The sequence below is a fragment of the Macrobrachium rosenbergii genome, chromosome 5 (assembly GCF_040412425.1).
Source record: "Macrobrachium rosenbergii isolate ZJJX-2024 chromosome 5, ASM4041242v1, whole genome shotgun sequence".
Lineage (NCBI taxonomy): Eukaryota > Metazoa > Arthropoda > Malacostraca > Decapoda > Palaemonidae > Macrobrachium > Macrobrachium rosenbergii.
Window position 1 is genome coordinate 49,162,701 of NC_089745.1, and position 13,214 is coordinate 49,175,914.

The 13,214-nt window shown below is 37.2% G+C and overlaps 1 protein-coding gene and 1 long non-coding RNA gene across 2 annotated transcripts; one reads left to right on the forward strand and one right to left on the reverse strand.

The window, feature by feature from the left end:
* The first annotated feature begins 307 nt into the window (after window positions 1-307).
* On the forward strand, window positions 308-11,531 carry LOC136838767 (uncharacterized). The gene is made up of 4 exons (XM_067104270.1): window positions 308-411; window positions 5,471-5,625; window positions 5,994-6,114; window positions 9,659-11,531. Exon 4 carries the CDS (start codon window positions 9,659-9,661, stop codon window positions 10,307-10,309), a length of 651 nt encoding a protein of 216 aa, XP_066960371.1. The 5' UTR covers window positions 308-411; window positions 5,471-5,625; window positions 5,994-6,114; the 3' UTR covers window positions 10,310-11,531.
* Window positions 9,536-10,012, reverse strand: LOC136838768 (uncharacterized). The gene is made up of 2 exons (XR_010853107.1): window positions 9,910-10,012; window positions 9,536-9,823 (listed from the first exon to the last, which is right to left on the reverse strand). It is a non-coding gene; the product is annotated as an uncharacterized lncRNA (long non-coding RNA).
* Window positions 11,532-13,214: the final 1,683 nt, after the last annotated feature.

Genomic DNA, 13,214 nt, shown 5'->3' on the forward strand with positions numbered 1-13,214 from the left:
TGTACAGGCAGCAGTGGCCGATTATGACTTGAATCTGACGTACAAATGGCACCACTTGTATTCATAGGACACCAAAACAAGAAATTCGTGGGCTGTTTCTTTGGGGCATTATTTCTTAGATATTATTTTCTATCTGTAAGAAGCTTTCTCCATTTTTCTTGTTCTCAGAAATAAAATGCGTATAATTTTGTATACGTAGCTTTATAACCTGAACCGGAGCGCAGATGGCTCCACTTGTATTCCAAGGACACCAAAGCAAGAAATTCGCAAACTGTTCACACACTCCTCACTTCCTCTTCCGTCATCCTTGCCTTTGCTCTTTTCCATTTGTTAGTTCTGGGCTGTTTGTCTAGTTAGCTCCGTTTAGACCGGCCATGTTTCGCGTTGGAAAGTTCTGCATAAAGAGTATTGGTATGTACCTCGTGTTGGTTAATTTGTTCATTTTTTAGATAAGCGTTTTCATCAGGTTGTAAGAAAATTGATTCGTTAAGTGGATATTCTGTTAACTGTCAATTTTTTGTGCTACTGTTCTGTTATCTTAGCCAGAATACTTTTAAGACCATGTTGAAATTGTTAGGAAGTTTGATTATATATAGTTTGATTAGTGTAAATTCAGGAGCCACTTTGTAACATAGGTGATAATTTTTTTTCCTATTATATTATCTGACTGCCTGGTAGTTGATGAACTATGGCAAAGGTAACGTGAAAATTGAATTTTAGTAGGCTATCTAGTTTCAGGCATTCCATTGTATATCGATGCCTGTGTCAAGTTTGATAATGTAAGTATCTGTACAGCCAGTTTTGAATTTTTTCATGTTTTCTCGCCTACTCTTAGGTTCGTTCACATTTTGCTCATTTAAAGTAGCATTAGCGATGAGGGATACGATGCAATTGCTGGGATTTTTCGTATTTTGCCTGATGTGGCCAGATTTTGCTGGATAGTTTCAAGGATTCGCAGTTTGGTTTTAGTAACGTATAGTCGATTTGTGGTCCATTCTAGTAGTCTTTGACTGAAATTAAATTTTAAAAGTTACTGGACCCTGTGCTTTTATATATATAAGGGTATGTGTATTGGACTGCTGTAGTTTTTACATTTGAACTTGAGACCAAAGTCGCCGCTAAATCTCTTTAAACTGGAGTAAACACGAAGTTCAAATTTGACTATTTTAGAAATTTAAAATAGGGCATCCGAACACAGTTGTAGCCTATGCATTATCCCATTAGTTACTTCAGTTTTTACTTCCAGAGGCTGGTATTTTTGAGTTTTTTTTTCTTGCTCTGAAGGTTTATTTTTTTTTCAGAAGCTTGTGTTTTCTACGCAAAACTCAATGTTGCGAAAGTAATAAGTCTTTTGGGTTTGTGGTCTTCTACACTTTGCTTGGTTTATCTTGGAGAATAAATCAAACTTTGGTCTGATTTTGTGGTTGTAACTGGGGCACTGTGCTAGTTGTGCATTTACTAACAGGAATCTGTTGCTGTAGCTTTTAAACAAGCAAGTCTCTAGTTGAACAGAGCTAAAACATTTGCATATTTGGGTTTAACTTTGGTCAATTTAAATTCTTATCTACCACCCCCCACCTCTTTATTTGGTTGTGGTGTGCTTCTATGAACGAGTTTCCGTTTTAAGTTAATCTAGAGGTTAAATTTATCTAGTATAAAGTATGAAAATGGGTGGGTGGAAAGATATAGGAAATGATCGAAATTATTAGCTTGTTTGTTGGAATTCTTAGAAAATTTCCAAATTCAGTTATTCATTAAGGATCCTTTAGGGTACTTAAAAATTTTTTAAAATATCGGACGGAACTTCGGCAAGGTTAGCTTGGTCATTTGACTGAATTTTGTCGGAATTTAATCCTTGCGTCCTTAATATGTTTGGCTGGTTACTATGTAAAGGATTCCTAGATGTTGTTGTGGTATTGTCCGTAGTCTTTGGTAAGGTAGTTATAGCTTAAGTACATCCGGCTAAAGTTACCATAATTTGAAATTTAGAATGATTCATCCTTTGCTTGCAAGCAGGTAAGCATGGTTTATCATTGTATTAGCCAGTGGTAAGTTAACTGCTGTAGTTTGTTTGGTTTGGTTACTTCTCTTTTGCTCATTATGTTGATCATGAAACTAATACGTGTACTGGAACAACGTTGGGTTATTTTTCGGAAGACTCCAGCCACCTCCCACATTACAACTTATACTTTTCTTGGATAAAACTCATCAAAACGAAAACTTTCTTCTCAATACATGACCTTCGCAAATGCTTAATAACAGAGAAAAATAATTAATCAAATTACGACTTATAAGGTAACACAGTACCGCCCCCTCCATAGCTAACACGGCAAAATTGTAACCAGTAAACACCCCTAGGTTACGTCACGTTGGTATTTTCAGGTTCTTTTAGTGCCCTGTCATTTCCTAGCCATTTTTGAATGAAAAACCCAAAATGGTTTTTCATGCAAAAATGGCTAACTGGAACCTTCCGAAATGGCTGGCTGGAGTTTTCCGAAAAATTACCTTCAAATGAACGTGAATCTTGGGAAATTACCATAAGTTAGGTGGAAGTCCTATTAAGGCATTTAAATTCCTGGTATTTACGTATTTTTAAGTATGAGCAGTTTACACAAACCGGAGCTTGTCCATCCTGCTGTGTTTTGGTGTATCTGTTTCCCTTTAAAGGAGAATTGATAGTGTTCGTGTTAGTTCTGGGAAGCTGAAAAGGATATAGGGCATTAAAGAGTTTTTGTCAATGCTGTATTTCTAGGTGGTTCAGAGATCCATACCAGGCCTTTCATTTTTACTCCTTATCAAACTGGAGAGGCTGAGCTGCATAAGGTCGGTTTAAACTAAACCAACTTACCAACGGGTCTGTATGACTTTAGTATAAGGAAATGTAATTCTCAAAGGTGAAGGCATTGACCAGAATGGAATAAAATCATAATTCCATCCGTACGTTGGTGTAGGTGTAAAAGTGCTGGAAATTTACGGCAGTCCTCGACTGATTTTGGCGGCAAAGACCATTTTATAGTCCAGCTACGAGGGTTGCTCAAGAAAACGAATATTCCCGGAGAGGGGACAGAGTTGGTTTCATGTGATTCAGATTGGTTATTTAAAAATACTTTGGCGATGTAATTAACTTTTGAACTTTTGCTATAGTCATCTGTTTGAAGTACCAGTGTCCGATGTGGAACAGTTATTTTTCCTCCTTAGTCAGACTAGCTTTCAATGTAAGTACAGTACTTTCCAGCGTTCATTGGGCTGGCTTTTATCTACCACAATTCAGCACATGTGCTGGAAATCCTTTTGTTGAAAACGAAGCGGAAAAGAGCAAATTACTTATTTCATTGAAAGGGTTTGTAATTGCAGATAACAGCTGAGTTCAAATTACTATACCAACAATGAACTATCACCTATATCTTGTATGCACAGTATCTTATCAAGTAGCATTACATTTCTGTAATGTTTGCTTATTTTGAATTTATTTCAGTGTATCCTGATCAATTAAGATTTCTTATAGTTTTCAGAAGTCTTAATTTTAACTGGTCTTCAGTAACAAAGTATGCATTTTTGTGTAAAACTCTTAAACGCTTTGCTTGAAAGTTGCCATAATTCAACTGCTGTATTAAAGGTGGCTAGTTTTCTGGTATAATAGTTCCATTTAGAATGGTGGTTTTTAAATGGGTTGGTGTCTAGCAAGTATGAAATAGTAATTTTAGTGTTTATTCTGGCAGATAATTTAGTTATAACGAAGCGTTGTAAAATTTTTAAAAGTTCAGTTCTGATCAAATTTTAGTCCATGATCCTTAATCTTTTAAGACGGGATTAATGGGTCACATATCTTACTTATATCCCAGCTGAATGCTGAATTAGATTCCAACGGTATGGCTTCCTTATTTTGCTATGCGAAGCAGAAAGGCCTTCTGTCCCTAATGCTGGACCATTTGGCCCAAATTTCATGTCAAGTTGATGCCTGTTTCAGAATTTAAATTGGTTATTCTAATTAAGTTAGGCGACTATTATCAAGTTTGTGACTGAGTACTTGTCAGTTGGTTTTGCATGCTCGTTTAAGTGAACTTGACAAGCAAATATAAAAATAACTGGCATTTGGTTTTTCAAGTCTTAGTAAAGGGTACTAGTAATTTTAACGTGTTTGAGACTGCATATTCAGACTGCATGAAACTGGCTTTGTCTCTAAAGGCTTTAGTGATTTGCGGTCTGTGATCTTGCTCAAATCTGCGTGTGGATAATTTTATTCTTTTGAATTGTATGGGAAGGGAATGGTGGTGAAGGATTTTGTCAGGAATATTAAATATTAATAAATTAGTCTTGCTGGCGGCTTTCACCTACTTTTCAGAGATTCCTGTTCATTTAATCTTTGATTTTAAGTTTTTGTTGAAATGTAGTTTTGTAAGGGATCATTAAAATAATAAAAAAAATAAACTGGGGGTCGGGTGGGTCGGGTGGGTGGGGGTGGGGGAGTTGCTTTCTGCAGGTTTTAAATTGAGCGTGACCCCATTCTCGCAGTTTTAAATTTAGCTTGACTTTGTGACTGTAATGGGTACTTCGTGATTATGGAATTGGTAGCTTTGATTAAAAGTTTTTTATGGAAATATTAAGTTTGTTACAAAATCCTCAAGTTGATGCACGAAATAGCTCGTTCCAAATGTATCTAGTGAACAACCGAATCTGAAATTTTAATGCAGTTATTAAGACTGCGCCCACAGGTTGATTAAATTTACCAAGATCGTTGACTTGAGTAACTAATGCCTGGACTGTGAAGCTATGCAAAGAAAATGAGTTATGACAATAAAAACTCTTCCAGAATTCATGGCCGAACGCTTTTTGTCCATAACCACTGTGATGTAAGAGATTTTGCTGTTGAATGGAAAAATTTAATTCAACAAAGCTGTTATGGTTTTAGCTTGGAAGTTAGACTCGCTGGGACCCTGATAGCAAGAGACCGATAAAATTGGATACTTTGTGAAGCTAGTAGCAGTTGGTAAATCATGGTCCACTATACAGGTATTATTGACAAAGCTTAAAATATAACAAGCACGAATTTTCTCAGCTGTTAGAAATGAAATACACGGGTTTAGGCTTCTTGTTCTAGGATGCTGATAATCCAGACAAGGTGAAAATATCTGTGTAACGTAAAATTTCTAAGGTAAATGCAATTTTTAAGTTTTTGGTGAAAGAATGAGATTCTCTGCGTACTGCTAACATCATTCTTAACTATGGGTTACAGTACTCGGGGAATATTGTGGAGGGATGGCATGTGAGGTGTACGAGCTTAATCTAAGGAATTTCACGGCCTAAATGTGTTTTATTTCCATGGCCTTAGTTTGTGGCAGCTTTGTTGCCTGGAGTTGAGGTCTGAAATTAAGAGGTCAGTTTTGGAAGTTTTGAAGATTTACACATAGATATTTGTAACATGAACTTTGTAGTTAAGTATAACCTTTATAATTAAGATAATTCTTTGCAGATGTGTGTTAACTGCGCAGACTCGAGTGGATAGTAACACTAAACTGTGCCAAAATCAGTTGAAGGGTTGCCTGTGCCAACACAAGTCTGGCTTAATCTAAAACAGGATGATGTCGGACCAGAGGAGAAAGTTTAGTTTTGGGGATGTGAGAGAAGGTAAGCCTAATAAATCTGTGGTTATTTTAGTATTGTCGAACCAGTGTATTAACATTAAATTCTGAGAGGCCCTTGAACTGAATTTCAGACGCAATGGAAAATCTTATATATGATAATCTACCTGCTGCAGTTTTTTCCCTAGTGTTTGGAACTATTTTTACAAGTTGTATACCGTTTATAAGATAGGTAAAGCACGCCACTTGAAGGATGAAAGAATTTTTTAAGTGAAACAATTTCTTTTAAGATTTTGGTTAGTTTTAAAATGACAATTGCAATTTTCAGCCTTTGCTGTTAATGTAGGAAAGGTAAGAGTAAAATGTATTTTGAGGTACATTGGTGTAGAAAGATTTTTTTTTTTCTTTTTACAGCTGTTGAGTGTATAAACTGCCCCATGGTTCAAGAAGGCCTGGCGTGAGGACTACGCTTAAGCGACCAGATTGAAATATCAGAAACAGAAGGCTGCTAAAACTAGAAACTGTTTAACAAAAAGTAAGATGTTAAACATACATTATTCTTACACTGGATACTGATTCAGTGTTGGTATATTAGTTTAACAAACATTGAAGTTGTAGTTTGGTTTTCCTTTTATCATTAACACTGAGATAAATGCATGAGAATAGCCTATCTACTGTTCGTGGTCTGGCTTGGGTGCTCTGCATGTGTATTTTGAGGTAGCTCTTCAAATCCTTTTATCAGCTCTTTAACATGAATTAAAGCAGCGTTTCACCAACTTGATTAGACTATATCGGCGTTGCTTAATACTAGCAAAAATATGAAAATCAATTTGTGAGAAAGGACAGCCTTTTGTAATACTTGGACGAAAAGAATATTGAGAGGACAGTCTGAAGTAGTAATAACTTCCCGTACCAAGTAGGGGCAGGGGGCCTCTGTTGAACTAATAAATGAGATTATGCCGTTAGTAAAGGAACGGCATAAAGGAAAATTTGAGTGAGGTTATTCACATCTGTCAGTTGCTGAGGTTCTTGGCTTCTAGCGGTTAGAAATTTCCCTAAATTCGGATGGTTTAGGCTTTTGACCGTGCGTAGTAGTTAGGCAGGAATTTGTATCAGAAGAACGTCAGTGTGTGTAGGTATAGGCAGGGTAAACAAGAATGGAAGAAAGTATTATGGCTTAATATACCAAATGAGAATGAACAATAGTGTACCGGACAGAAGACAAAGTAAAGAAATTCTCATAAAAACGAGAATGTAAAGTAAACGAGAATGTGCTTATAATTCAACGGAATATTCCTATGAAAACTAAATATAAGCCACTTGACTGGCCTAAGATTTTTAGGTTAATTCAGTTAATTGTACAACCGCTATTAATATTTTGAGCAGGTACTGCTGAAACTTCTCGAGTTTGCGTGCAATGTTCTGATAGTTTGTGACATAATGACTTTCGGAATAAAGTGCGAGTGGTTAAGTTTTGACCCAACCAAAAATATTCAATGTTTTTGCGTGCACGGTGAGATTAGATATTTTCAACTTCGTAGTTTGGACAATCATTGTATCAGTAGGTATCAAGGGGAGTAAGTTATTGTAGATATTTTCAACTTCGTAGTTTGGACAATCATTGTATCAGTAGGTATCAAGGGGAGTAAGTTATTGACATTTTAGCAGTTGTTTCCAGTAAGTACTTATCTTTAAAGCAGGATTATTTTGACTGGCGATTAGATTGCTTTAGGAAAAATTAATGCAATTGAGGGTAATGAATTCAGCCGTATGCTTAGATATTTACAATTTCCTTTTTCGGACCGTTATGAGAAAATAGAGGTATCGTAGGCATTTGTTAGAGGGTGGAAAGATGGAAGGTTATGTGAGCGGAGGTACAGTTAAAGGCATCAAAGAGTTGCAGCAAGGGGCTGTAGGGACGCTGCAAAAAGCGTAAGTAATGCCTACAGTGTACCACTTGAGGTTCACTGACGGCACTACCCCACTACGGGGGTGTGCGATAACCTCTTCGAGTACTAATGTTAGGCTTGTGAGGTATCTGAAGGAACCAAAAGGAAAAAATCAAGTACCGTGATGCTTTATTGGTATTCCAGTCGTTGTGGCATGTTTCAACAACAGCCATTACAGGAATATTTACAAAACCACGTAAAGACAAACGTTTGCTGCACCCTTGTGCAGTTTTCATTAGTATTCATACTTGGAGCAGAGGTGGCACACAATCGTCACTTAAATTTGTATTCTCTTCGTCTGTGTAACTGATTATGCATTTAAAAGCATCGTAATAGACTAACCGGACGTGAAGACCACAACCTTTCTAACTTGTTTTAATCTAAACGTGTAATTATTGCTGGCTGTACGTTGAAGTACAGGAAACTTGAGAATTTACTGACGCCAAGGCCAGACCCCAAAAGCTTCTCATTTTCTTGACAATGTACAAGGATCATTGCTAAATGATTAAAGGGAATTTTTTAAGTTTTAAACTGACGTGAGCGCAATTTCAAAACATTTTTGCTTTGCAATGTGTCGTAATTTCATCTTAAGACATTTGATTACCGTGGAGTTTAATGACATTGTTTTGGAATGGTGGTGTCAATTCTGATAGAGGATTTGTCGCTAGCATTACGATTGTCACAATGTAATGAGATGTTATTAAACCTTTCAAGACAATGTAAACTAACTTATTCAATAGTAGGCTAATAGTTCGAAATAGTGATTTGACTGTAAGGTGGGTAAGGAAATTTCATAATTTCTGTAATAGACTAGAAATTTATTCACGAACCGACACCTAGCATCAAGGTCTAGAGACTAGAGAATAGTATTGAGTAGACCTTGCGTGGCATGTTATTCACGAACTGACACACGTGGCACGTAGGCAATGACATTTAAGCATTACGTTAAAGATCGTTCGTTAAAGTACGTATTTCTGTGTACGTATTTTGTCGAGTAATATTATAGCGTTTAGTTAACTTTGCTATTTTAGGATTACATACAGTTATTGGTTTCGAACTTGATTTGTCAAAATTACCAAGGACTTGAGTGACAATACAGTAGCAGCAAGGATGCATTTTTCTTGATGAAAGTACCTTGTTAATAATAGCAAATTACTTGTAAAGTAGCATTCTGAAAAATCACATGGGTCCTGTACTGAAACCTACAGCCAGCTGTGCACACAACACGACGTGACCAGTTAGATATGATGGCTTTCAGTAGATTATTCAGCTGCCTCTGCCTCTACCCGAAGTGCTTTCAGCTGACATTGACTTCTTTGGCGATTTGTTTCGAGAACTTGACATTAATGGATTAGTAACGACGAAATGGTAATACTGCAAATGGTTTTGTCAAGTATCTTATTTTCGAAGTCGTGAGTAGAAGTGATATTGGTGGTAGAATTTTTATATTTTACTGTTGTTAGTAACGTAGATGAAGGTTATTGGAGGACATATAAAAGGCATAACATTTATTACCCATCTTTTTACTTTGAATGTTTGTATTAAATATAGTTTCTAACGTTTAAAACTAGTTCTTGCTTAAAAGCATAAAATAATTGAAAAATGCATTATTTGCCCAGGGAATGTCCCATATATTTACATTACACAACCCTAGCATATCTGTTGTTGCTGATTTTAACTTCATTTGTAATGCGTGAATTAAATGGTAGGTGAATAAAGTGTTTGTAATGCGTGAATTAAATGGTAGGTGAATAAAGTGCTAGTTATATAAGTGCTAGATATATATATCTCATTGCATGAAGTGATAGTTTAGATTATTTGGGTTTCGGATAAAGATTTTGTAATTTGGACTGTAATTAATAAGAACAGGCGGTAAGGGAGCCTAGGGGTATTTTTTTTTGTACTGAACATTTGATTTTTTTTCTTTTTACTGAACATAATTTGATATATGGTAGTACACGTCCTGGACATTTATTTCCAGTTCAAGATGTGTTCGTTTTTGGTAGCAGGGTTTTTATTTAGATCGATTCAGTGACGATATCAATTTTGCAAGTTTCAATTGAATAGGAAAATAATTTTTCTAGTAAATATGCAATTGATACAGTCCTAAAACAGAAAATATATCCGCAGATGCGTGGAAAAATGTTGGACCATGTGATCAAGTTGGAAGAAATACGGAAAACTGGAAAGAAAGGTGAAGTTAACCTGGACGGCTGTGAAGGCAGAGGGGCTGGACATCCAGGATCGGGGCTCTGGCTTGGCTATCCAAGAATACACAAGCTGGACATCCAGGCTCTGGCTTGGCTATCCAAGAATACACAAGCTGGACATCCAGGCTCTGGCTTGGCTATCCAAGAATACACAAGCTGGACATCCAGGACCGGGCTCTGGCTTGGCTATCCAAGAATACACAAGCTGGACATCGAGGATCGGGCTCTGGCTTGGCTATCCAAGAATACACAAGCTGGAAATCCAGGATCGGGCTCTGGCTTGGCTATCCAAGAATACACAAGCTGGACATCCAGGACCGGGCTCTGGCTTGGCTATCCAAGAATACACAAGCTGGAAATCCAGGATCGGGCTCTGGCTTGGCTATCCAAGAATACACAAGCTGGACATCCAGGACCGGGCTCTGGCTTGGCTATCCAAGAATACACAAGCTGGACATCCAGGACCGGGCTCTGGCTTGGCTATCCAAGAATACACAAGCTGGACATCGAGGATCGGGCTCTGGCTTGGCTATCCAAGAATACACAAGCTGGACATCCAATGGCTCACTGATGTATAAAGGAGGAATTTGACCATCGTGATGAAGAAATCGGAAGAAATACAGCAGAAAAAGAAATATGGTGAAGGCAATTTGGACGGTCCTGACTGTGGGCAGTTCGACCCACAGAGAGACTTGACGAACCTTGAGAAGAAGCTGGAAGAAACAAGAACCCGGGACATTGCCAGTGGTTTAGCTCGAAATTGATTTTACCTGTCTCTTCTGTGCCAACTAGATCACACAAGTCGTGCAAGTTATCCTTTTCTAAACATGTGAGGGGTTTAAACTGCCTATATATATACAATGTTTGAGGTACAGCCTTTGGCCTTCAAGATTCACTCTTGAAATCTGCAAGCTAAACTACAAACAAAATTATTTCACAATTCTACTACTACTAGTAGTGTCATGAGTTTAAATACCACCATTCGTACAGCTTCTCTATAATTTATGATGAATAGCAATAAAAACCCCGAAATAAAATGGTGTTTCCTTCATAAATGTTTTATTGGAAATATTTGGAATCACATCTAGTTGCAATTTCTTAAACCCCTTCATGAACTTTATTAGACACCCCACCCTACCCTTTCTTTCAAGTGTGAAACCACCAGGAGGGGTTACACTTTTATCAAGGCAGGAAGAACAGCCCTTTTTACTGGAACAGGTGCAGCCCAATCAAACTTTGAAGGGCGAGGTAGTTGTAGTCTCAAAACTTCTGATGACATTAACTCACTTAGCAATGTGGACACCCCCCTTTAGCTGTTACTGCTTAAACAAAAGCGGTGGCTCACTCTTCTAAGACAACTTCTGTATGAGGCTCCCCCCAAAATGCAGGTTAAGGTGCCCAGTGGGCTGCAGCTTCCAGGCAGATAAGGCGCCCTGTGGGCTGCAACCTCCCAGCAGGACAAAGTGCCTTGTGGGCTGCAATTTCTTCGAAAACTGGGATGCCCCTGGGGCCTGGAGACTGCAACTTCACCTTACATTCAGCTGCAAAATAAAAATGTTTCAGTGCACAAGAAATTTTAACCACATAAAACAATGGCACCAACCATGAAAATCTACACAACTTAAGACGGGTATCGTGCATCTTTTCATGTAGCTGTATAAACGTGCATTACTCTTTGCATATTGACACAATTCATATTACATTTACTTTATGGTTACGCTATTGACGATCTGGTAATATTGGCTAACGTTAATAAATTATCTTCAATGTAATGCAAATAAAATTCTTTATCTGGAGAAAGAGCCTTCTGAAACTGAAAAAACACTTTACAGACCAGACACACACCTCTACAGGACTGTTTGGTGCAATGGACAAAAATGGAAAGGAATCCTCTTAAATTTTTGGTCACCTAAAATTCTTGGTAAGAAGACATTCACTGTTGGGATACAGGGAAATTAAGCTAATCACAGATTATGGCACAAGGAAACTTAAGCTCAAATTTACAACAGTTTTCCACACATGAAAAGATGGATTAAGGGCCAGAACCACATGCTGCACACTAAATCAAACCAAGCCATACATTAGTAACAAAAAAACTACTAGAACTGAAAAACCATTCATCCTTTAACTGCTGTCACATTGGTCTGGCTGTTTGGAACGAACCAACAGGCAAAATCCCCTAATGCAGCTGCCAAGTCGTTGTAATTGCTATGGTCAACCCCTCATCCTATAGACCCTGAGTTAACCTACAAGCAAATTCATTACAGAGTAAAACAACTGGCAAAAGACCTTCAAAATCACTGGTTTAACAAATAAGAAATGACAACTTTTCTTTCTCTTAAATCATTACCCAAATCCCACCCCTAAAATGTTCAGTGTTTTAATGATAAGGAACATGATCAGCAGCCTTACTCACTATATGATCTAAAACACAAAACTACCTTGCTAGATAGTATCTAAGAACACACAAAACTACCTTGCTAGATAGTATCTAAGAACACACAAAACTACCTTCCTATATAGTATCTAAGAACAGAAGGCAACATGATTGCCGGCTCGTGCCTGAGAATAGAACGCAACATGTTTGCTGGGATAAAATGAACAAACTTTAATGAAATACCAAGGTTTCAACCATACCTTCAATTTAAAGGTATAAAAGGGATAAAATCCTACTGGAGAATTTATTCCTTCTGCGCAAACGCGCCCTAATTATGAAATGCTGATAGAAATTTAAGGTCGGAAACTTCCTCTATGCTGAAAAGTGTTAAGCAAGTACCAGCAATTTAAATGAGGGTGTAAAGTAACATATACTATACTACTCATTATGCCATGAAAATACTGTACAGTCCCCTATATACACAGAACTGGCCAAGAAGCAGGACAAAGTGATAAAGGCGTGCAAATCTTAAGTAAAATACTCGTATGAAAAATTTAATTTACATGCTATTGCTGAAGTTGCTTAACCAATGCCATGACCTGCAAACTGCGTGAAACCTGAAGAAATAAACAAGACCTGGCTGGCTATCTCTAAATTGTAAACTCAACAACTACTTTCAGTGAATAATGCTATAAATAACCCTTCACTACAAAATTTTCATGGATTTTAGAGCTAAAATTACCTTCAAATTTTGAATCAGACCAAACTCACTCTCACAGGGGTGGAATCAAGGTTTTGTTCTTAACGTATTAGATTTCATGCAACATTGCATCTCAAAAACTCTATAACTGGATAAACTGAAAAGTTGAAGCTTCTAATAAAACTTCTTTAAGAGTATTTCCAAGACTTGATATTTATTGTTAGCTGAAAATTAAAGTTTTGTTCTCTTTTCTGCAACTGAGTCCTGTGGGTTACTTCTCAAATACAGTACTGCTGGCTTGAGTTACCAAATTAAAGGTCAAAGACGACCACCATTCAACAGTGCATTTAATGTTTTCACTCTATCATCCGAGCTGGAAATGCAATTACATGATTTAGT